The sequence below is a fragment of the Acipenser ruthenus genome, chromosome 1 (assembly GCF_902713425.1).
Source record: "Acipenser ruthenus chromosome 1, fAciRut3.2 maternal haplotype, whole genome shotgun sequence".
Taxonomy (NCBI): Eukaryota; Metazoa; Chordata; class Actinopteri; order Acipenseriformes; family Acipenseridae; genus Acipenser; species Acipenser ruthenus.
In genome coordinates, this window is record NC_081189.1 from 60,661,766 (window position 1) to 60,686,614 (window position 24,849).

Below are 24,849 nucleotides of genomic sequence, written 5' to 3' on the forward strand. Positions count from 1 at the left end.
TAGTTGCAGATACGCATGGTTGAAAGGTCGCCACTATCTACAGGGCATTTGTGTCCCCTAACAAGCAATATTTATTGGCACCATAATACAGGGACAAATGTTCACTGCACTTTATCTGGTAATAACCCTTCTCCTTCCTTGTTTACAACGCACTCTATTTGTAAGCTACCCTCAATCAATAAACTTTAGTTTAGTCGCACATTCATTCCCATTCGCGTCAGTACATTCCATAACCTAACGGTGAATTTACTGTTATTATTTAACTTATTCAAATAATGACTTCTCTCCTGTAACTTCTATTTTTCCTTAAGGTTGCTGTTTAAATGATTGCTGTTCACCCTGGTTCTCTTCTGACATGGAAAATTATTGGAATGTATTTATGCTTGCCCGCACAAAGTGGGGTGTAGCTACCTCAATTCTTTGTTCTGCCCCCCGCCACTGATTGATGTGCTTTCATTACTTAACTTGCATGCTTGTTGCGCAGTAATTGTTCGAAAACAAAGATGGTGCGAGTGAGTGTCAAAATCTTAAGACAAAAAGAAAGGAAATTATACATTTTCATTTAATAGTTTTAATAAAATTAAAATTAATGTCATGTAGTTTTGTTAGCATTACAGTGATAAATATATCTGCTTCGTATTTGTATACCTTTTATTATTGTATAACATGTTTAACATGCTTGTAACGGTTAGAAGAATGAAACTGAAATTTGCATCCTTCTGTAATCACAGAATCTCAAAATTAAGTTTTGTTCTATAAAGGTTTCTGTGTTTTTACTATTATCTCTCTTCATGGAGGAGGACGCTGCTTGTGTTAATGACACGCATTGTTTGTGTAAAAGGAAGTGTAATTCAAACTCTTTAAACCAATGAAAGGTCAGGGATTAGCTTCCTGTTTTACCCGGAAGTGATCTGATCACCAAAGTAACCTCCTCTTTGGGCGCTATATTTAAAGAGAAGCAAGAATTAACTTGTTCTTTTGCAATCTGTATCGTGGACAATTGTTTGCCCTCTTTTGTTCCAGAAACTTCTTACCATGATGTGACCACAGAGCCGACGCTTGAATGGGGCTCCATTCAGTGCCGTAATGTCGACATCCTCCCAAGATGTTAACTTTACATCCCAACTGCAACTCTGTGTTATGAAGACCAACTGCATTTCAACTTTATTTTTCAGCAACGACCACATCTCCAGAATAAGTATTACGTTTCAAAGACTTTAAGATTCAAGCAAAATACTATTTGTTTGGATAAGAAATATCTACATGCAAACCAGAAGTAAAAATGTTTAATACAGCATAATACTTTGCTAAGATTAAAAAGACTAAATACTACTTTAAGAACATCTTGCTTGTTTGGTTGTTAGTAGAATCTCATCAAGCAGCTTCTTGAAGGATCCCAACTGATGATATTGTGTGTATTTGAAAACAACTACAAATGTCGGAACCATTTAAACAACTACAAATGTCGGAACCATTTAAACATTGATTGAGTTTGTCTACAAACTAAAACATAATGGAGGCGTCGTCCTGTATATTAAGAAATTTTAACTAATATGTTTGTACATTACCAACAAAGTAGGGGGAGGCTTAGGATATTGATGTATTTAATGTTAAATATTATATCTTCATCAATATGCACTACGATACATAAATGCCAGAAAAATGAAATCATTCAGTAAGAACATAATGTCAGTGTTTACTAGGGTAAAACCTGAAAAAAGGAAAACTAACTTAGGGTGTATAATACACCCATGTTGTTATAAGCTATTTATTTTGCAGTGTTACATGGATACTGAATTAAAATACATTCTCTTTACAATTGTATTTAAAATATGTATCATATCCTCAAGCCTTAATGATATGGAGCATGACATCCCTGAAACTGTGATGCATCTCTACAGATCAACTGTTCTTTACAGTAAAAATGTTTGGTTTTTTTATGCCGAAGGAATACATAACTGTGATGGAAATATAATGAGTTCTGGTTGTAAATATCCCTCTCGACCTGTGAGGGCACTAAGTAGCGAAAGGGAAAGGCTTTGGACAGGTTGGCCTGACAGTTCATTCCCTGGGTCGGGAGGTCAGTCAGCCTGGAAAAAGGCAAGACTCCGTTGCAGGAAAATATTGACTTGGAAGGTAAACGAGGTAGCAGCTGCAGGCAATAGAATCAGCTGCAATCGTTTACCAAGGGGTCATGCATAATCTCATAAAAGGGGCCGGAGAATTGTAAATCTTTTCCTTCGTTTTTGGTTTCAAAATAGACCCGGAAGGACCCGTGCACTGAGTATTAAGAGTATTGTGAGTGTTTTGTTTGTCTTGTCTATAATTGTTACTTGTGTGTTTATAGACGGCTAACATGTTCCAGAGCTGTCGCTAAGAGCCAGCACTGAACCCGGAACAGCACTGCACCATTTGTCACTTTAAACTGTATCACCCACCACGAGCACTACAGCACGCACCCAGGACTGGTGACCGTGGTTGTATATTGTGGGAGAGATACCGTGTTTATTATTTAGGGCTGCAATTCCTGTTACTGTACTCTGTGTTTTACGCATTGCTGTGTATAACCAGTTTATTATTTGGTCACCAGACCTGGATTATAACAAAAATAAAACATCTATTTTCCATACCGGATTACAAATCTCTGTCTGTTTATTCCTGCACTGCATCACCTCTGCACCTGTACATAATCAGCAACCACTTTGCCACAATAACACAAGAAAGTAATTTATTATCAGTGTAACCCCTGCCATCCATTATGCCCTTGTTTTTTATGTTTATTAAACCAAATAAAAACATTATGAGAAAATATATGAGTTCAATAAATCACACCTTTGTTCTCCTAAATTTAGGTCTGTTGTTTTCTCCTGAAATTTAAAAGATACCAGGTGCTATTTGAAACACTGTCAGTACTCAGATTAATCTGTTATTAACATTCATTATACAGTAAGGTGTCTATTCCACGTCTGATAGATTTTCTTTCCAATATTCATTCAATGTGATAACCCTGACTGAAACTAAATCAAACACATTAACCCTTTGCAGTCCTATGTCTGACCAGGTCTGACATTAAAATTTTTCTTTCTGGTCCGATGTTGGACCCTGTCCGACATCACCAAAAAGGCGTCATTCACGGGTCCCTAGTCAGTTTTTCTCTGGAAAAAACAGAGAAAAGCTTTCAATGGCTGAGAGAGACAGAGAGAAGCCAGAAAAAAAATGGAGGCGGATCTGAGCAATATGCATAGTCCCTTTACCACAGACATAAACAAACAAGATAGCTGCTTCCGCATCCAGCGCTCAAAGAAAATCACTGACATTTGTCAAGCTTTTTGAGATGTTATAGTAATAAAATAATGACTTGCATCGCATTATTGAGGAGTTTGGTGATAAATCGAGTGATCAGGAGATGATTTTTATCAGTATGCACGACTACGAAGAGATATGTAGTAAATACAGCGAACAAGGAGTAGGGCGGGGCTGGAGATGCAGTACTGAGTGTCCTGTTGATATGCAGTGCCTTTTAAACCTGTTTTACTGTGAATAAAATGACTTTTAAATAGCGTGTGTAAAATAAACAGCTTGTGTGACCTTGTCGCCTGACAGGCGCTGAATAAATGGACCGCAAAGGGTTAATGACACACTCACACAGTCTTTACAAGGCAGCTCAAGTATGGGTATATGGTAGGTTAAGAACTGTTTTTACAGTGAATCAATTTCGCAAAGGTTGTTTTTTAACTTGTAAAAGAAAAGTCAAGTGAATTATCTTGATAGAGATAAAGTTAAATATAACAAAAATACAACACAGACTTATTTGTTAAGGGTTAGTCTGGAATGCTGCATTGCACATTGGGAACAGAGGGTCATTGCAACTTAAAAGGATTTTTCTTCGATCCTTCCACCCACTGAATGCAGCAAGTTCAAGTCCAAGGCTTCCATATCTACAACATGCTGGCTTGGGAGCTGTCTTCCTCAATAGTTGTAGACGAAATTACATAAAATGTTGTATTGTCTGTAAAGCTCAGTCTTAGTGGGGAGAATTGTCAAAATGCAATACCCAATGCCCAAATAAAATAACTTTTTTTTTTTATTTTTATAAACAATGGCTATGGCATCTTGGATTAAGTTGATTTCATGGTGTGCATATGGCAGGTTATTGATTGTCCATTAAAAAAAGCTCTGGTTACATCTGCGACTCTATTGTCTACAGACAAATTGCATATATTTACACCAGTTTTATGCATAAACAGATCTTTCCTCAGAATACTCCTGGAATATTTTTCATGTAAGCAAAATATGTACAGAATGCTCCTGGAATATCTTCCATTTAAATATCTTATGAATTGTTAATATAACTTCCCATTTCCCTTCCTCTAAATTTAAAGCAAATAACATAGAATTACTTAAATTTCTTCATTCCTGGTGTTAAAAAATATATGCTAGCAAAACTAACAAAAAAGTAAATCAAACTCTTTCAGCATTTTCATTTATTTTAAATGGTAACAATACCAGGCCTTCATATTATTTCTTGTCAGATCTGGTACAAGCTGAGCATTTCTGCCACAAGTACTGCGAACTTTGATTTATCTTGTACATTTTCATGAGTTAGTGACCGCCATTTTCAATCGAAAAAGTATCTCAGCAGGAGTGATAAAATATCCTAATGGAATGCAAAAATGAATGAGAGCAATACATAATACATACAACCTTTACCAAAGGCAAACTATGACAACAGGCAGAGCAATTCCACTATACAACACACTCCTCTATTGATACTGTATTAAAATCAATGGGAATATTTTGTTTTAAAATTAAACATCTGCTGTTCACTTTTTTGTAAGTGAATTGCCTCTCAGATAACAGAAACAAACTATAGGCACAGATCAATAGGTTAAGGACCAGTAGTGTGTGTGTCTTAAAAACAAATGAATCATCAAGAAAATCTGCGACAGTTCTCAGGTATAAACCAACCTGAAACTTTGAAATGTACAACCTACTATAAACACAATAATGTTATACTCCCAGCTGTGTCCAACTACAACTGTGACAAATATATAGGGCTAATATGGGTGAATAAGTAGATACAATCAAGGAACTTTTTTTTTTATTATTTTGCATAAGAGAGTAGGTGCAGTGAAAAATCCACTAACATATCTTCTTGTAACTTGATCAACTAGAGCAGTGGTGCGCAAAGTGTGGGGAGAGTCAGTAAGGGGGACGCGACCATGACTAAAGAGGCAGTTCTGTAAAAATTAAAAACTTTTTTTTTAAAAGGATAGAAAATGTTTTGTGCAATTGGGATCTCGGTTAAAACAGTTAATTAGTCCAAGTTACTACCTTTCAAATGAGCCATTGACGATCATTCTAGGACTTGTAGAACCAGAGAAATTATGTTTCTGAACAAAATGTATGCTAAGAAAAGGGGGGGGCATATAAAAAGTTTGCACACCACTGAACTAGAGGCAGAATGACACAGAGAAGCTCAAGCCATATAAAACATATATTTTTGTGAAAAATGGGTTGACTGAAGTCTGAATTTTAAACTTCTAGCATTGGGTTCTGATTTTCCAATTCTGTAACATGTATTTTGTATTTCAAATGAATACAGAACAACTGTCTATGTCATTGCAGAAGTAATAATGTAATTAACATAATGTTGTTGTGCTGCACATTTTATGCTTACCTTTCTTGACTGTATTTCTTTAACGTACAGTGGAAGAAGGAACTCAGATATGCCCTCCAGCCTTACTCCCTGTTTGTTTACTCTAAGGTTGCCCATTCCATCCTGCCAAAAAAGCAAAAACAATCACATTAAATACCTGAAATAGACAAAATACCTATTAGCTGCTTGTCCAACATATGAGGCCCAGCCTGAAAGATTTGAGTTTTGAATGCTGCAATATAATAATCCAAATATGGAGGGCATAACCTATACATTTAAAATAAAAAATGAAAACAATTAATTTATTTATATGTACCTGTAGATTTAATACTGCACACTATGTAAAGGTGTGACATAATTCAAATGCCAATGCTAAGCCCCCTTCACTAAATCATTCCAATCACAGAGTCCGCCAAATTGTCTAGTCATTTATATACTAAATTAATCTATTAAATCTAGGAACTCTATACCACAATATCAAATAAGTATATGAATCAAATGGGATACACATTACCACTATGAAATTGAATTGAACATTATAATAGCTCAAAAGTTAGAAAAATATGTATTTCCCATCGAACTGTAATAACTATTTATACTCAATATTCCCATCCCTTCCTGGAATCTCTCAAAGGGAACACCAGTTTTTCAATAAGGTGACAGCCCTGATTTTGAATTACTGAGTTTTCTAATATAATAAATACCACTGATTGCTCCTATATGGTACTGCAGGCACATGCTAAAGTAACAGAGCAAAGTGGGTATGAACTGACGATCACACACTCCCTAAGCCAGTATCTTACTAACTACCTAAAAAGAGCCAGAGCCCAACATAGCAAAAGGGTTTCAGGGCCCTTAATACACAGATAATAAAAAAAATGAATGGATAATTGGATCTGCTGGAAAGCCTGATGCATCCCAAACCCAGTGGGATGGCGGACTAGAGTACCTCCACGGTGGCCTCGAGGACCAAAGTTGGTGCCTTGGCTGTGGGGAGTTCAGACACAAGGTGGTATGTTGCCCCCTTCAAGTGGAAGAGGAGGAGCTGCCTGCCCAAAAACAAAAGAAGGGGTGGAGCGGCCGTTCCCAAAGGCAAACAAAGGAGCCGGTGCCATCTCCAGCGCCAATATACTATTGTTTTTTTGTTTTTTTTCAACAAAATGAATAATAAAACAAACTTCTCTGTGTGAAAAACAAACAAACTGTCAGGCTATTAAAGTTTTACAAGATACAGAAATGACTGTTGACCGTATACAGTAAATCAGAGACAACATATATCAAATAACAACATAGTATAGGATAGCTGATTCAAAGCTATTTTGTATGATATGTATCTAAAAAGAGATGTAAGCAGAAACATCCTATGACATGCGGATGATGTACTATTTCTTTGCTTTTCAACAAAATGCATATAAAAGAAGGCAGTAGCTTTGCTGAATGCACAGATCTATCACATACAAAATGGGTGCTGTACACCCTAAGTCTGGGGAAAGACTGCACAAAACATTACTAAAATACCCCCAAAAATTATATATGCTAGTCTATTTCTGTTTTTTAATGGCATGAAGGAATATCATTAACCCTTTGCGGTCCTATGTCAGACCAGGTCCGACATTACAATTATTCCTTTCCAGTCCGATGTCGGACATCATCAAAAAGACATCAAGCGCAGGTCTCTAGTTATTTTTTCTCCAGAAAAAGCCAAGAAAACCTTTCAATGGCCAAGTGAGACCAATAGGAGCCGAGAGAAGCCGGAAAAAAAGGGGCGGATCTGAGAAATACACATAGACCCTGCACCACAGAGATAAAATGGACATAAACAAACAAGATAGCTGCTTCTGCACCCAGTGCTCAGAGAATATCACGGACATTTGCAGAGCTTTTTGAGATGTTATAGTAATAAAATAATGACTTGTACTGCATTATTGAGGAATTTGGTGATAAAACAAGTGATCAGTTGATGATTAATCAGTATGCACGACTAGGAGGCTGCATGGTCCAGTGGTTAAAGAAAAGGGCTTGTAACCAGGAGGTCCCCGGTTCAAATCCCACCTCAGCCACTGACTCATTGTGTGACCCTGAGCAAGTCACTTAACCTCCTTGTGCTCCGTCTTTCAGGTGAGATGTAGTTGTAAGTGACTCTGCAGCTGATGCGTAGTTTACACACCCTAGTCTCTGTAAGTCGCCTTGGATAAAGGTGTCTGCTAAATGAACAAATAATAATGAAAAATACAGTGAACAAGGGGTGGGGTGGGGTTGGGGTGGGTTGGGGTGGGGTTGGGGTGGGGTGGGGTGGGGTGGGGTGGGGTTGGGGTGGGGCGGGGCTGGAGATGCAGGACTGAGTGTCCTGTTCATATGCAGTGCCTTTTAAACCTGTTTTACTGTGAAGAAAAATACTTTTAAACAGCGCGTGTAAAATAAATGTGAAAATAAAATGGACCTGACGCGCCTGAGACGCGCTGAATAAATGGACCACTAAAGGTTAAAAAAGGCTAAAATTCCTAAACAAACCTTATATGCATTTAACTACTTTGTATTTAACGTCTTTTAAATAAAGTGTGCTTTTAGAAATTATATCTTTGAAAAATCTCTTTTTCAAAGTGAAAGTAGGAATTTTATGACAGCAGGTCTGCTCTTCATTGTGACATGTCTGGCAATACTTTACTTAGCTCATACTGTGCCACACTGCTGATGGTCCCTCCTCATGCACCCTGAATTGATTCACTTTCTCCCAAATTGAGGCTATCAGTCATCAATGCCCCTTTGAAATCAAGAGCTGATGTAATGCATTTTTTACATAGGGAAAAAAAAAAATCTTCTGAATACGAGTAAGATGATTTGTACTTGTGTACTGAACTTACCTAGGAAAATTGCCAAACTCATTACAAGTATTGGTTTGTGCTCATTCCTTGGCACAGCCCAAGTATTAAATTAACAGTTGGCAATTTCAGCAATATTGATTTGTGGTTTTAGTTGTTTGTTCTAAAAACAGTTGTTTGCAAATATCCATGACAAAAAAACAATAGCCTTGCAAACAGAACAATCAATTACAATTGAAGCCATCAGTGCAAGTAAGTATAAATTTGGAGTTTCCAACAGCCTATAGTGGTCAACCTATCTGTTTTCAGTGATCTAGAGTCTGAGCTACGATGTGTGATATTCATTAGAATCAAATGGAAACTAAGCAACAAATTAAGTTTGTGGCTATTATACTGTATATGTAAGGGTGAGAACAGAAGGTGGGCCAGTAATAAGGTAATAAGAGGCAAGAAAATGGCTTTTAAAGCACAGTTTAGCACTCTTAGGGCAATTAAATTCCTATTTCATGTTGAGTGGCCAATATAATTGCTAGAAGCTTCCAGAATTTAAGGGTAGTTTTCCACAACAATTTTATGACATCACGTTTTAGGAATGATACAAGTGGAGGATTTGCATCTGTCAACACTGCACTGATTTGACGTTTATAAGGGCAGCTGAGAAACCAAGTCATTTTTTTGAAAAACAGCCAAATACAAATAACATGCATTTATATGACAACAATTATTAAATGAAAAAAACCCTGTTTAAACAGTTAGGAAATGATTTATTATTAAACAACAAAAAAAGTAATTACCAAAACAATCTAAAACAGTTCTAAAAGTTATCGGAATATGGCACAACATATTTGTGTTTTTTATGCAGCATAGTCTTTTATATATTTAATGTAAATAACATATTGTGTCATATAGTACATGGTTATTATATTATTGTCAATTTTATTCAACAGTTTAACGAAAAACAATCATACTGGCAACGAGATACAATGTTGTCAATTGTTTTTAATACCACATGAATGGATAATGAAAATGAGAGAAAAAGAAACCTACCCAAAAAGTAATGAGTGACATTATAAAGAAGGTTTTATTTTGTAGTTGATGACAAATTGATTCTAAAGTACCTGTTGTAAATGGAGAAGGTTTTTTCCCATCTCATTCCCGTTGAGAACAGCCTTTACACAGTTACCAGTAATTACGCTTTGTACACCACTTCAATTAGCTATGGTATTTCAATTGCAATTAAAAGCCATGACATTAAATAATAGAAGCAAGTTCAGCTTTTAATTTGTTTTTGCAAACTTCACACATAATTATTCTTGCATTATTTTTTTGCCATGCACATTTAGAAATACAATAATAATCATAGTATAATATTAATACAATATGTATATGATTTCAAGATCATTTCTATTATTAATAATAATAATAATAATAATAATAATAATAATAATAATAATAATAATCTTTATTTTATATAGTGCAATTCATAAAATGATTATCACAAAGCGCTTAACAAAGCAAGGGAAGACAAGTAAAAGAGCAATAAAACAAAACTTATGATCTATACAGAATTGGATACAAACTACTAACAACATTAAAAATCAAGAAAATGAAAAACAACAAAGAATCTAAAAGAATGCCAATTTAAATAAATATGAGAAAGGGACTCAGAAACTCGAATCTCGAGCGAGAGTGAGTTCCACAGCCTTGCTGCACAGGACGAGAAAGCCTTATCCCGCACTGTTCACAGCTTGACCCTTTCCATTTATTAAGTGCGTGTCAGGCGCGTCAGGTCCAATTTATTTTCACACGCGCAGTTAATTTTAGACGCGCTGTTTAAATATATATTTTTTCCACAGTCGGGTTTAAAAGGCCCTGCATATCAACAAAGCACTCACTAGGCATCTCCAGCCCCGCCCCACCCTTTCGTTCGCTATAGCTTTCACATATGCTAAGAAATAAATAATAATAATAATAATAATAATAATAATAATAATAGTCGTACATACCGATCAATCATCTCCTGATCACTCGTTTTATCACCAAACTCCTCAATAATGCGATCCAAGTCATTATTTTATTACTATAACATCTCAAAAAAGCTCTGCAAATGTCTGTAATATTCTCTGAGCGCTGATGCTGTACCAGCCAGCTTGTTTCCTTATGACCGCCCCTATCTCATGCTAGGGGCAAGTATGACTATTCATGAGATTTTTTTGATGATTGATGATTTCATTGGACCGGATAGGAATAATTGCAATGTCGGACCAGGTCCGACATAGGACCGCAAAGGGTTAAGGGAACAGTTAAAAGACATGCATCGGCGGACTGTAGAGTGCGACCAGGAGTGTAATTTGACAGCAGGTCAGAGATATAAGGGGGAGAAATTCCCCTATTGGCCTTAAAAGTCAACAATAAAATTTTATAATCAATACGGAATTTGATCAGCAACCTGTGTAGAGATTTTAATACAGGGATTATATGTTCACTGGAGCGGGACCTGGTTAACAACCTAGCTGCTGAATTTTGGACATGCTGGAGTTTTTGGATGGTATTCTTTGCCACCCCAGCAAGTAAGGCATTGCAGTAACTCTGGAGGAAACAAAAGCATGTACAAGTTTATCTGCAGCAGACATTGTCAAGACAGGGCACAGTCAAGCAATGTTCCGAAGATGAAAAAAAGACAACTTGGTAATATTCCGAACGTGCGGCTCAAAAGTTAGACTAGGGTTTTGGAACAAAACTCAGTTAGTACCCCATCAATAATTAAGTTTCGACAACTGGATTTACGCAGTTGAGGCGGAGTACCTAATAACATAACTTCAGTCTTGTCATTGTTTAACTGCAGAAAGTTTTGTTGCATCCAGAGTTTGATATCAGCAATACAATTTGTGAGCACAGAAACAGCCAAGTCAATATCAGGTGTGGTTTGCAGATAAATCTGGGTATGATCGGCATAGATGTGAAAATTTACACCGTGACTTTGAAAAATGTGACCTACCGGAAGCAAATGTATGCTAAGTAGGATACTGGGGAACACCAGAAAAAAACAACCCAGTAGTAGACCTGAAACCGCCCAAAGAGACAAAATGCTTTCTCTCATGGAGGTAAGAATTAAACCAGCCTAGGGCTGTACCAGATATGCCAAGCATGTTCTCCAGCTGGGCAAAGAGAGTATTATGGTTCACAGTGTCAAAAGCAGCACTATGGTCCAGTAAGACCAAAATAGAGAGAGCCCCAGAATCAGAAGCCATCAGCAGATAATTGACAACCTTGACTAGAGCTGTATCAGTGCTGTGCAGCTGTCTAAAACCTGACTGGAGTGGTTCATAAAGATTATTTAACATGAGATGATTATTTAATTGTTGTGCCGCAACACGTTCAAGAACTTTGGACAGGAAAGGGAGGTTGGAAATAGGCCTATAACTGCCCAGGTTATCAGTGGGAAGATTCTTTGTTTTTCACTACTGGTGTGATAGCAGCAATTTTAAATGCAGAGGGCACAACTCCAGAGCTCAAGGACTCATTAATGAGAGCCTGAAAACAAGAATGAACAAGGAAAGTTGGACTGGGGTCTAACAAGCAAGTAGTGGTCATCATTTTATGAACCAATTCGGTGAGCCTACTGGGGGTGACATGAGTGAAATTAACCAGTGGAATCCCGGTAAAAAAAATATTGATGATAAAACAAAATAGGTGGACCAAGGGCTTGAAATTGACATCTGATATTGTCGATCTTAGCAATAAAAAATTCCAAAAAATCATTACATAGGCCTTGAGAAGCAGGTAATGCAGAAGAGCTGCTTGGCTCTAGCAATCTCACCAGAGGAGATTTTGGGGAATCAATGTGTATATTAAAATCTCCCATAATTAAGATCCTGGTAAATTTCAGATATAACACTGATAATAACTCAGCAAATTCACAGAGAAATCAAGTATTATGTTTAGGAGGCTGGTAAATTAAGACCATAACCAGAGGTTGGGAGGATGACATTTTAAAAATTAAGTACTCAAATGACTGAGGAACAGGAACAGGAAATAAACAGGAAACAAACTCCACTGTACACCACTGCCAGGGTACTGCCACGACCCGTGGAGCGGGATTTATCAATAAAGACAAAACCAGAATTGGCAACCTGATTCAGCAGGAGACAGTCATTTTGTTGATGCCAAGTTTCCGTCAGACAGAGAAAATCAAGGTTACTGTCAATAATGAACTCACTCAGTTACAGCTCCTTATTATTTAAGGAACGAGTATTAAATAAGGCCATTTTAAGTGGTCTGAGTGAAAGCGAGTTCAAAATGTTAAGAAAAGTCTTGTTTTTCGCTATTTGGCGAGGACAGCTCGAGTCGGTATTCAGATGGAGGGTCCAGTATATGGGGCACAATGCAGAGTATCATTACTATTCTTATTTATTGTAATTTATACATACATGAGATGCAAACAAGGCATAATTGCATTAAAATAAACAGTGTGCAGAGGCATTACCATGTATGTAATTGTGTATGTGAATAGACCTTTTAATGTAGCACTGCTTTGAGACAAGCCAAGGAGCCCAAGTAGTATTTGAAATATTATGCCGACTACACATGTAAACGGGAACATGGACTGTCCTTTCTATTATCCTTGGTTGGCGTCTTTTTTCAGGAACCAAAATGTTGTACCACAAATAGATATATTTTAAAATATATAGGACATTATCAATACAGTACTCCCTCGATAATACAGACACCGTTATGCCATACATTTGGATATGCAGGACACAATGTACAGTACTGTGCAAAAGTTTTAGGCATGTGTGAGAAAAAGCTGTAAAGTAAGAATGCTTTCAAAAATAGACATGTTAATAGTTTATATTTATCAATTAACAAAATGCAAAGTGAGTGAACAGAAGAAAAATCTACATCAAATCAATATTTGGTGTGACCACCCTTTGCCTTCAACACAGCATCAATTCTTCTAGGTACACTTGCACGCAGTTTTTGAAGGAACTCGGCAGGTAGGTTTGCCCAAACATCTTGGAGAACTAACCACTGTTCTTCTGTGGATTTAGGCAGCCTCAGTTGCTTCTTTCTCTTCATGTAATCCCAGACAGACTCGATGATGTTGAGATCAGGGGGCCATACCATCACTTCCAGGACTCCTTGTTCTTCTTTACGCTGAAGATAGTTCTTAATGACTTTCGCTGTATGTTTGGGGTCGTTGTCATGCTGCAGAATAAATTTGGGGCCAATCAGATGCCTCCCTGATGGTATTGCATGATGGATAAGTATCTGCCTGTACTTGTCAGCATTGAGGAGACCATTAATTCTGACCAAATCCCCAACTCCATTTGCAGAAATGCAGCCCCAAACTTGCAAGGAACCTCCACCATGCTTCACTGTTGCCTGCAGACACTCATTTGTGTACTGCTGTCCAGCCCTTCGGCGAACAAACTGCCTTCTGCTACAGCCAAATATTTCAAATTTTGACTCATCAGTCCAGAGCACCTGCTGCCATTTTTCTGCACCCCAGTTCCTGTGTTTTCGTGCATAGTTGAGTCGCTTGGCCTTGTTTCCACGTCGGAGGTATGGCTTTTTGGCCGCAAGTCTTCCATGAAGGCCACTTCTGACCAGACTTCTCCAGACAGTAGATGGGTGTATCAGGGTCCCACTGTTTTCTGCCAATTCTGAGCTGATGGCACTGCTGGACATCTTCCGATTGCGAAAGGAAGTAAGCATGATGTGTCTTTCATCTGCTGCAGTAAGTTTCCTTGGCCGACCACTGCGTCTACGGTCCTCAACGTTGCCCGTTTCTTTGTGCTTCTTCAAAAGAGCTTGGACAGCACATCTGGAAACCCCTGTCTGCCTTGAAATGTCTGCCTGGGAGAGACCTTGCTGATGCAGTATAACTACCTTGTGTCTTGTTGCTGTGCTCAGTCTTGCCATGGTGTTTGACTTTTGACAGTAAACTGTCTTCAGCAACCTCACCTTGTTAGCTGAGTTTGGCTGTTCCTCACCCAGTTTTATTCCTCCTACACAGCTGTTTCTGTTTCAGTTAATGATTGTGTTTCAACCTACATATTGAATTGATGATCATTAGCACCTGTTTGGTATAATTGTTTAATCATACACCTGACTATATGCCTACAAAATCCGACTTTGTGCAAGTGCACCTAGAAGAATTGATGCTGTTTTGAAGGCAAAGGGTGGTCACACCAAATATGGATTTGATTTAGATTTTTCTTCTGTTCACTCACTTTGCATGTAGTTAATTGATAAATATAATCTATTAACATGTCTATTTTTGAAAGCATTCTTACTTTACAGCATTTTTTCACACCTGCCTAAAACTTTTGCACAGTACTGTACATTGTGTCCTGCATATCCAAATGTATGGCATAACGATGTCTGTATTATCGAGAGAGTACTGTATTGATCTATTGTATGATCCTAGGTCACTCTGAATTGCATGATCCAAAAAGACACACTGGAAAGAAAATGGCTGTAATACTAGCACTAAAGGCAGGACGAAAGTAAACGGAAGAACAGAAACAAGTAGCCGCCTAAATTGCTAAAATTAAGAAAATGTTTAAAAGGGGGCATATAAACATACTCCACAGAGTTTAAACTAACTGCGATCGAACTGTTGGAAAAGGGCGAAAAGCTTTCAGAAATACTGATGGACTCCAATGGTTCGAAATGCAAGATGTGGACTACAATAATTCAAATTCTGAGTTTAAAGTCTTTACTTGCTTTTTGACCAACAGGAAACAAAAGTAGCAGGTAAACTACGTGTTTTAGTTGCAGTCACTCACACACTGTAAAATGTTTTAAGTAAATTTTAACATAATGTATTTCTGTCAAGTGTGTACAGTATATGTAAGGTACTATATAGTACCATGACGTGTCAATACGCCACCGTGGTCTATTTTGTGTCAATTGAGTACCAAGTAGTCTATAGTATAAAAGACAATGGACTAAAATAATTTAGTTTCAATTTTAAATAATATTGTATTATTAGTACATTGTCCAGTAATGTGTACAATGCAGGAGGATGATTTGTTTTGTGTTACGGGTAGCCTATAGGCTAAAGTAAAAAGAAAGTGCGCAGGTATTCATTTGATTTTACCACTGTTCTGTATACTGTATAGGTCTACTGTACAGATTTATATTTTTTCATAACTCATGTTATTTCAGCGCAATGATTTATACATTTTAAATAAACCGAGCACTGTATTGGGTTTGGATCTACCTCATGTTGGAATTCCACACTGAACATATGTTTATTTTTTGTTGTGCTGTCAGCAGAATATAAAGATATTCAGTGCATCACAGACTGATATCCAATTGACAATGTAGCTTTAATATTTGATGAAGCAGAACATAAGTAATCCACCACTAGACCCTAGTTATTTCCAGTAGAACCATGTAACATTGTAAACAACCTTTCAGCATATGCACTTGAATTGGTGAATAGTGAATGTGGACCGTATTTAACAAGGAAAGCTGTGCCAAAAAACAAAAACTGACTAGTGGGAATATTTAATGAGAGGTCTATTGAAAAAGTATGGTTGTGTTTCTTGTCAAAACATTTGGCTGCTGCCCTAACATGTCTGAAAATAAAAGGGTCAGTTGTGAGCTCTCTGTATCTCTAATAAGAAAAATGTATTCTAAGAAGCAACAAAGCTCATTTATGAAATAAAAAGGACACCGACAGGTGTATCATGCTTTTTGCAGATGATAAAAGTATTCTTGCTACAGTACTGAAATGCTGAGTGGGGGAATTTGAGGCTTTAGTGGCTTCATAGATTGTCAAACAATGATAGGTGTAAAAGTTAAAGAGAGAGAAGACGCAAGCTGTGTAAGAGACCAGAGACTGCTACTGTAGTCCATGATTGTAGTTTGTAAACACATTGGTCCGTATTCACAAAGTGTGTTTACCAGGCTGTCAGGATGTGAGTGGGGTGGGAATAATGGAATGTCCAAAACAGAGAGTATAGTTGCAACACATGCAACATGTAAAAATAATGTGATATCTGTATAATGTATAATGTGATATCTTGTAACAATTGTAAGTCGCCCTGGATAAGGGCGTGTGCTAAGAAATAAATAGTAACACGTGCACATTTTAATAAATACACAGGTTTACAGTTCCAAACAAAAAGGTATCAAAAATAAACAACAATGCTGAAATCAACACCTGCACGGGTTGAATGGGTGTGCAAGGGAAGGTGCTCCGGTGGTAGTGACAGCTTGCAGTGGTGTGGCAGCTCCCGTAGTGGTCTTTGTCTGCCAACAACATAACAACACAAAACACACAGCGCTCCAGCTAGATCAAAGTTTCAGCGTAAGGGGCCGTACTCACGTAGCTGCGTCCCCTTTGTCCTGCTAAACTCCTCCCTGTGATCAGTGCGGCGCCACGCCCTATCCAATCGCAGCACGCATCACAGCTGATCACAATAGTTGTTCCGCAGTCTTGCAGCTGTATTTCAGTTTTCAGTGCGAATAATTTTAGCTCCGCCCACAACGTCATCACGTCGGCAAGTTTGTCCGCTAGAAATTGATTTGAATGGAAACCCAATTTTAGGTTGATTATGCACATTACTTTGGCCGAATTTCAAATGCGCATAAGACGTTATTCGCTTCGATATCTTAATGTAAATGTAACCCTGTTTTGTTAAGCACACTCTATAACAGAGTTCCAGCCCACACAGAGTTAATCATGTGCATGCAACGTGCAGGGAACAGTTGACCTAACTGAAAAAAGTAAATGTATCTTTTTAGAGGCACTAGAGAGAAGCTTCTAGAAAAATTGACAAAAAAAAAACAGAAAGGAAATTGCAAGCAACAGAGCAAGTTGTTAGAGCAATATATAGTGCTTTTATTTTTTTTAGAAATAAATAAATAAAAAAGCAAGCAGAGTGTAAGCAACAGAAAATACGTTTTACTTATTTTTGGGAAATAGAGAAAGAAATCGCAAGCAACAGCAAGTTGTTAGGATTTATTTTGCAAACAAATTATATATATATATATATATATATATATATATATATATATATATATATATATAAATAGTTTAAAGGAATCCTTGAACTTTGGGAAAAGAGCTGAAGAACTTCAACGCTTTAGTGACTGAGATCTGTGATTTTCTGGTAGTTTTTTTTTCGGGGGGGGAAACTTTTCTTTGACCGAGAAGCCATCACCATTCCTTCTTACCAGGACTGATGACATCGTAACAGCTATTCAGCAGCAACGTTATCCACAGCTGTGAACCAAATCTCTGCAACGCCTTCATTTCCATTCTTTTGTTGGCGTAAGGATTGAACTGAGTGGTAGGACAAACTAACTGGGTAGATAAATGAATGGACACTGATCTGTGGATTGTGCTTATTTGTGCTGTATTAATTGGTGATGTGCATGATGATTTAATGTTGTTATTGTTTTTATTTTCTTTAAGAAAAAAGATAAATGTCATATGCAAGACAGTAATTACACTTGTTGTCAAATTATTTCTTTAGATTACCGGTATGTTACTACTGTGCAAATCAATGAAACCAGTCTCCCAACGAACCTAATGGTAACCTGGAAGTATTATTCACTAAAGTAAGGTTACAAAACTTGGCGAGCCAGAGCCAGGAGACTGGTTATTTTTTCTTTTGAAGAAAACAGTGTAATTACTCTTCTATAATTTAACAGGAAAGCAGTGATTGATGCAAAAGAAGTGAATACTTAAATATGGATATCTGTAGGAAATATAATGTGGAAGTTGAAAATGCCCTGTTTATAACAGGAGTCGAAACTGACTGTACAGAAGAATACCTGATTTCTTATTTTGGGGATAATGGTAAGGTTTCTAGATTAATACGTATAGATGAGGCATATGGGGAAGAAAAGGGGAGAGTCATAGTACAGTATGAATCTGACTCTGCTGTAGATAAACTTAGTGAAGAACAATTAGGTTGCCAGCCAAGTCTACATGGTCTAGAGGGATTCTGGGTCATTAAAAGCATGAAGAGTAGATTGCGAGAAGACAATGGTAGTAGTCTTACTGAAACTTACCTGGATGATTTAAGGGCAATAGCGAGTGCTAGCGGGGAGAATTTTGTTAAAGTGTTACAAGATGAGCTCACAAGAATGCAGAGTAGTATTCTAACCTCTCCACAGAAAGATAGACCTGCACACAACATTATTGCTAATAGTTCTAACGGTAATGCTCAGGCGTTACAAAGTACTGAGAGTAGACCCAGTGACTCAAATGTTGATTCCGATAATGCTGATCCAAGTAATAGTTTTGTCAACTTAACCCTGTCAAGCAGTCAGTCTCATACTTTACCCATAAACCCTACTGCAGACATTATCAATCCCTCCTGCATACAGAAAGTAGTTGTAGAGCATGTCATCAAAACTGATAGTCAAGCCTTACATAGCTATGGCCCAGCTAAACTGCATGCATTCTCAGGGAGGACTCCCAAACCAAATGGTGAAGTTGATTACGAGATGTGGCGCACACAAGCTGAGCTATTGATTAATGATACTTCAGTAAGTGATCAGCAGAAGAGACGGAAAATACTGGAGAGCTTGCTGACTCCAGCCTCAGATGTAGTAAAGCCTCTTGGTAATGATGCACCTCCACAAGCATATATAGCACAATTAGAATCTGCGTTTGGTATGGTGGAGGATGGAGATGAGCTTTTTGCACAGTTTTTGAATACAAATCAAAACAGTGGAGAGAAGATTTCAAGCTATTTGCAACGATTACAGACCTTACTGAAAGTGGTCACTCAGGGAGGACTTCCGGTGGAAGATTCAAACAGACAGCTGTTAAAGCAATTTTGAAGAGGCTGCTGGGACCAGTCCATCATCATCAGTCTCCAACTAGAAAAGAAGAAGGTGACACCACCCTCACTTCCTGAGCTATTGCTAATACTTAGGACAGAAGAAGAGAAACGCTTAGCAAAATTCGACCGAATGAAGAAGCATCTTGGAAGCTCCAAAAATGTATCCCAAGCTCAAGCTCAGTCTCTGTATGGGTTTCATCCTTACAGTGAAGAACAAGGTGACCAAGTGTCTGATACGATCACCAAACTGACAAAGCAAATAGCAGAAATGCAGGCCCAGCTTGCTGCAGTTGTCGGTAAAGTGGAGTCCAAGACCTCAAAATATGAAAACGGCAAGCAAGAAAAAGAAACCTGCATTAGCAGTAGACAACAATACCAGCAGTGCACAAAACTGTGCTGTGAACATTTCAGCTGCTGAACAAAGTAAACCCAGACCCTGGCATTGCTTCAGGTGTGGTATGGATGGTTACATAGCCAGAGAATGCCAACCCTAGGTTAGTGAGTGAGAAGACTGAAGAGCTGAAAGCTAGACGTGCCAAGTGGTGGAGCCAGCAAAATGCCAAATCCCCTGCATCTTTAAACATGTAGAGACCTTTGTTGAGGGGCAAATGAAGGTCTTAAAAAAAGATAAACCAATGTCCCAACAATAATGGAAGGGTCAAAGAGATCAGAAACACAAAGAGCAGTAACAATCTGATTTCAAGTACAGAACAGCACTTATAGATCTCCTAAAGTAAAGCAACAAATCCCAATTCAGTCTAACACTGTGATTCTGCCAGAAGGACTTGTTGGTTCTAGGTGTGTTGCTGAGATAATAGTTGAAGGAGTGCCATGTCCTTGTGTGCTAGACACTGGCTCACAGGGTACAACTGTTTCAGAAACTTATTACCGCAATAACTTGTCTTTTCTTCCTTTTCAGTCCTTGCAGTCATTGCTAGAAGTGGAGGGAGCTGGTGGTCAGCTTGTTCCATATGTAGGATATGTAGCAGTCAGTATTCAGTTTCCTAGAAATGTAGCTGGCATTGAAGCGAAAGTGTGTGTTCTGACTCTAGTAATAGCTGATTGTCCCTCAAATGAACAAGTCCCCTTTCTAATAGGAACAAATGTTCTACAGAGACTTTATGAATGTGGAGTCAAGAAAGGAGGAATCAACTTCTTTAGGACACCGCAGGTCAGAAGTGCCTGCATTCAACTGTTTCAGACAGTAGCAAATGGACATCTGCACAAAGGAAAGGTAAGCACAATACGATTACACAGTACCAAGCCTGTAATTATTGCTGCTGGCCAGACAACGTGTGTCTATGGATCTTCTAGAATAAATGCAAAATTCAATACGAACCAGTTTCTGGTGGAAATGCCAGGTGATTGCTCCCTTCCTGGAGGTCTGTTTACTCAAAATCTCCTGCTGACTTTACCTACTGGATTTAACAGCAAGATCCCAGTAGCTCTAAAGAATTAATCAAGTCATGATGTCACTCTTCCTCACAAGTGTGTGATTGCAGACTTGCTGATACCTCAGAGTGTGATGCCTGTAAAGCAGGAACTAATGGGTTCTGAGAAACGCTTTGTACCAAAGTGTTCAAAGAATGTTGCTGTGGGCCATGTGTCCTGTGACTCCAAACCTAAACTGAATTTTGGTTTCAGTGACAAACCTGTACCTGAAGAGTGGAAGCAACGTATTACATTGAAGTTAAATGACTTACCTGAAGTATTCTCTGTTGATGAATTATCCTATGGTCATACAGCAGCTGTAAGACACCACATAAAGCTTACAGATGAGACTCCCTTTAAGGAAAGACCACGACCTATCCATCCCTCTGACAGAGAGGCAGTTAAGCAACATCTTCAAGAGTTACTTGATGCTGGAATAATAAGAGAATCTGAAAGTCCGTTCTCCTCTCCAATCGTGATTGTCAAAAAGAAAAATGGCAAAATACGGTTGTGTGTAGACTATCGTAAGTTGAACTCTCTGACTATTAACTCGTTGCCTAACATAGAAGAAGCCTTTTCTGCCTTGAGTGGAGCTCAGTGGTTTTCTGTGATGCACTTGAAGTCTGGTTATTATCAGATTGAGATGGCCGAAGAGGACAAACATAAAACTGCTTTTGTTTGCCCACTCGGCTTTTGGGAATTCAATCGTATGCCTCAGGGTATAACCAATGCACCCAGTACCTTCCAAAGACTTATGGAGCGTTGTGTTAGTGATATGAACCTGAAGGATGTACTAGTTTTCCTTGATGATTTGATTGTGTTCTCAAAGACTCTTGAAGAGCATGAGGGTAACTGCTAAGAGTTCTGAACCGTCTCAAAGAATATGGCCTTAAATTGTCTCCAGACAAGTGCCATTTCTTCCAAACATCGGTGAGATATCTCGGACATGTAGTAAGTGTAGGAGTGAAAACTGATCCAGAGAAGACTGATCCAGAGAAACATAGCCATTGTTTGCTCAGTGGTTGTGGTTCTTAGTCAGTTATACTTTGAGAAAGGAGAAAACAGGAGTTATTTTGACCTACAGTACTTGCGATTCACAGATTTACTTAAATGGCAATAGGAACCAAGTTTGTACCTAATTGTTTAATTCTACGAAATTGTATCCATATCAAACCATTGGTTCTTCTCCTATCGTGAGAAGAAGAAAATAGAGACCTTGAGTTTGAAGATCAAAAGTTTTCCAACAGTCCTTCATATGGCTAAGTCTACATGTGTGACAATGACCTCCAAAGCCAAGTTTGTGAGTTATTGAGTGAAACATGGATGGATAGATGGACGTAAAGCATCATTTTATGAAGACTAAAATAATTTTTAAAAAATCAGATCAGTGTCAGATAAATGTAAAATCTGTATTTCCTTAATTCTGGAACAAGGTTAATTAACTCAGTGTCTGTCAGGTCATGCCACGATGCACATGAGTAATCCCCTGACAAAGACGAGTTATGGTTGAAGATGTTCTGTTATGCACAATTGCACAGTGTGATAATTTATATGTTCAATGGAGCAGAAGCATCTGTGAGATTCTAAGCTTTGTCTAGGATGCCATTTATTTGTTTTTAAAATGTATGTCAGGTAATATGTTGCAAATATTGCATCTGTCAGGAGAAACTACTGAAGCTTGCAGGGGGGGAGTTGAATGACACATGAATGACACTACATTTTTCTTTTGTTTTAAGTTTCTTTCAATGCTTCCAGAAAGTTCACAGCAGATGGGTAATACATTTAAATAACTGTCTTTGCCTTCACTCTAACTCAGGTGTGCAGTACTGACAAATTATATTACAACACGAGCCCTGAGTGAAGGTTGTGTGAGTGTAGATGTGAGATCGACAAGGTTATGGTAACACATACTATATTGTATTAGATAAGATTTACTGGAATTATTTTGTTAGCTCTATGAACTTTGGTCTATTTCTTGTGATTCATATTCATACAGCTCTTGATTACCAATGATGTACCTGTGATTAAAAGATGTGTGTGTATCTTACTTGCAGGGGTGTGCTGAATGCTTGGATAATCGAACTTACAAAAAAAAAACACAAAAAAAAACAACATCGCACGTGATGAATATGAAGCTCTAGAGTAACACACAAGTCATGTTTGAAGAGCCATTGAGATGTCTCTAGGCAGGCTGTGTATTTATAGTTATGTGTTCCCTGCTATGACTGAATAAGTAATCTGTACTACTTTTTTGCTTAATGTAAACGGCTTCTTAAACTGACAAAAAATGTCTTGTAAACAAGATATCAGGGGGCCTGTAGACATTAAAAACAAAAAATATAACATCAGTCTTAAATACAACTGCAACATGGTGCGTCTCTACTGAACCAACTCATCTATGCAATCATTTGAATCATTAAGGCAACACAGAACATCGCAGGAGCTGTGTGGTGTTTCACACTGGTTAGGCGCAGATCAGGGTATTCTAGTTTGAACCACCACTTTGGCTCGTTTAATCAAGTGCCTCCTGGCAGTCTGTAATCTTTGGTTCAAGGAACAGAACTTTGTTTCATTCCATTAATGTTCCCATGCCTTGCTAAATCTATGAAAGCATTATGAAGTATACATGAAATGAGTATGCCAAAAAGCAGCTGAAAAGTTTATCCACCAATAAAATTATCATAATCGTTCTGTATTCCAAACATTATTTTTTTTTTAAACACTAAAGGCACCGGGCCATGTGACCAATTAATATTGTGGCAATCCAGGTGCCACTATGACAACCATAGCTATGTTAAACTCAGCTATCCCTACTGACATAACAGACTTTTTGTACAGTAGTCTTCACGTATAGAAACAACCTTGTGGTGAAACAGAATTTTCCCATTGTAAATCCTCCACCTAAAGAAACAGGCTTCGCTTATAAGAACACCTTTTTGGCACCGATAGTGATTTGCTCACAACTGATTCAGTACTGTTTGTAACCTGATAACTCATCATCATCAAACTTAAAGTGGTTTATTTAATCTTTTCAAATGGGATTTGTCATTGTGAGAGTGTCTTGAGGCACACTGTTTGGTTTATTCAATCTTTCCAGAACTGCCATCTTTATATTGCCTCGTTTTGTATTCTGATTTCCACAAGTGCACCTCATTGCTACAAAATGGCATGTAAACAAACGGCAAAATGTGCCGCTGTTTACCTGGCTACAAAAAGTTGGAAATTGTTCGAGCTCTTGAAAAAACCTGAATCAGCCACAAGTCAGCAAGCAATTTGGTGTTTGCAGTTCTGGTGAGTTGCTTCACCATTCTGTTAAATAATTTTGTGCATGTCATGAATATTGCTCCTGTACATGTATTCGTAACTAATCTAGAGCTGCTGCTGCATTTTTTAACGTGTGTAGGGGTGCTGTGTTAATTTAGTTTAACAGTTAGTTTATTAGTGCTAGCTTGTCTGTTACTTTATTATTATAGTTTATTAACATACACTTGCCTATTGCTTTTCTCTTCCTTATTCTGTTCATTTCATATGTTGATGCATGTGTGTCATGACAAGTAATACAAATTTATTTATTTAATGATTCTTATTGTGTCTGGTGGTCAACTCCATCTTAGAGAACACTTCGGATAAGAGAACACTTCGCTTGCTTCCCGAGGTGTGTCTACTGTATTTTAAAATACTCTCCAGTCTTCCTATATTGTATACTATAGATATAAAAGTAATAATACGAGAGTTTATTTTTATTTGTATTAATCTGTTCAATCAAAGTGGTTAAACAGTGGTTTGGGGTTTGGAGTACCAGCAGAATTGGTTTGGTACTCACCAAAATTAGGAGTCATCATCCAAGTCGCTGTCTAGCTCCACCTCCGACAGTTTAAACAATTGGGATGGCAGCGTCGGAGACCATACCGATAGTTTCTGAATGTTTAAGTAGGAGTCTGGATTGCTGGTTAGTACAATTTTTAATAAATCATCACACATTCTCTAGTTATTTAAATATCCTACCACCACATTGCCACACTGGGGATTTAAAAGCAAAAACCCAAACACTTTGTTACTTTATTAGTGTTGTTTAACACATTATCTTCATGGCACGACACTATTTATATAAGGATATAACTGA

The 24,849-nt window shown here is 37.8% G+C and overlaps 1 protein-coding gene across 1 annotated transcript in view; it reads right to left on the reverse strand.

Moving 5' to 3' along the window:
- LOC117421416 (zeta-sarcoglycan-like) overlaps positions 1-24,849 on the reverse strand; it is a 249,361-nt gene that overhangs the window by 57,148 nt on the left and 167,364 nt on the right. Inside the window, exon 3 of the mRNA XM_059026893.1 lies at positions 5,681-5,782. Within this exon, the coding sequence (XP_058882876.1) occupies positions 5,681-5,782 (102 nt within the window). The remainder of the gene's footprint in view (positions 1-5,680; positions 5,783-24,849) is intronic.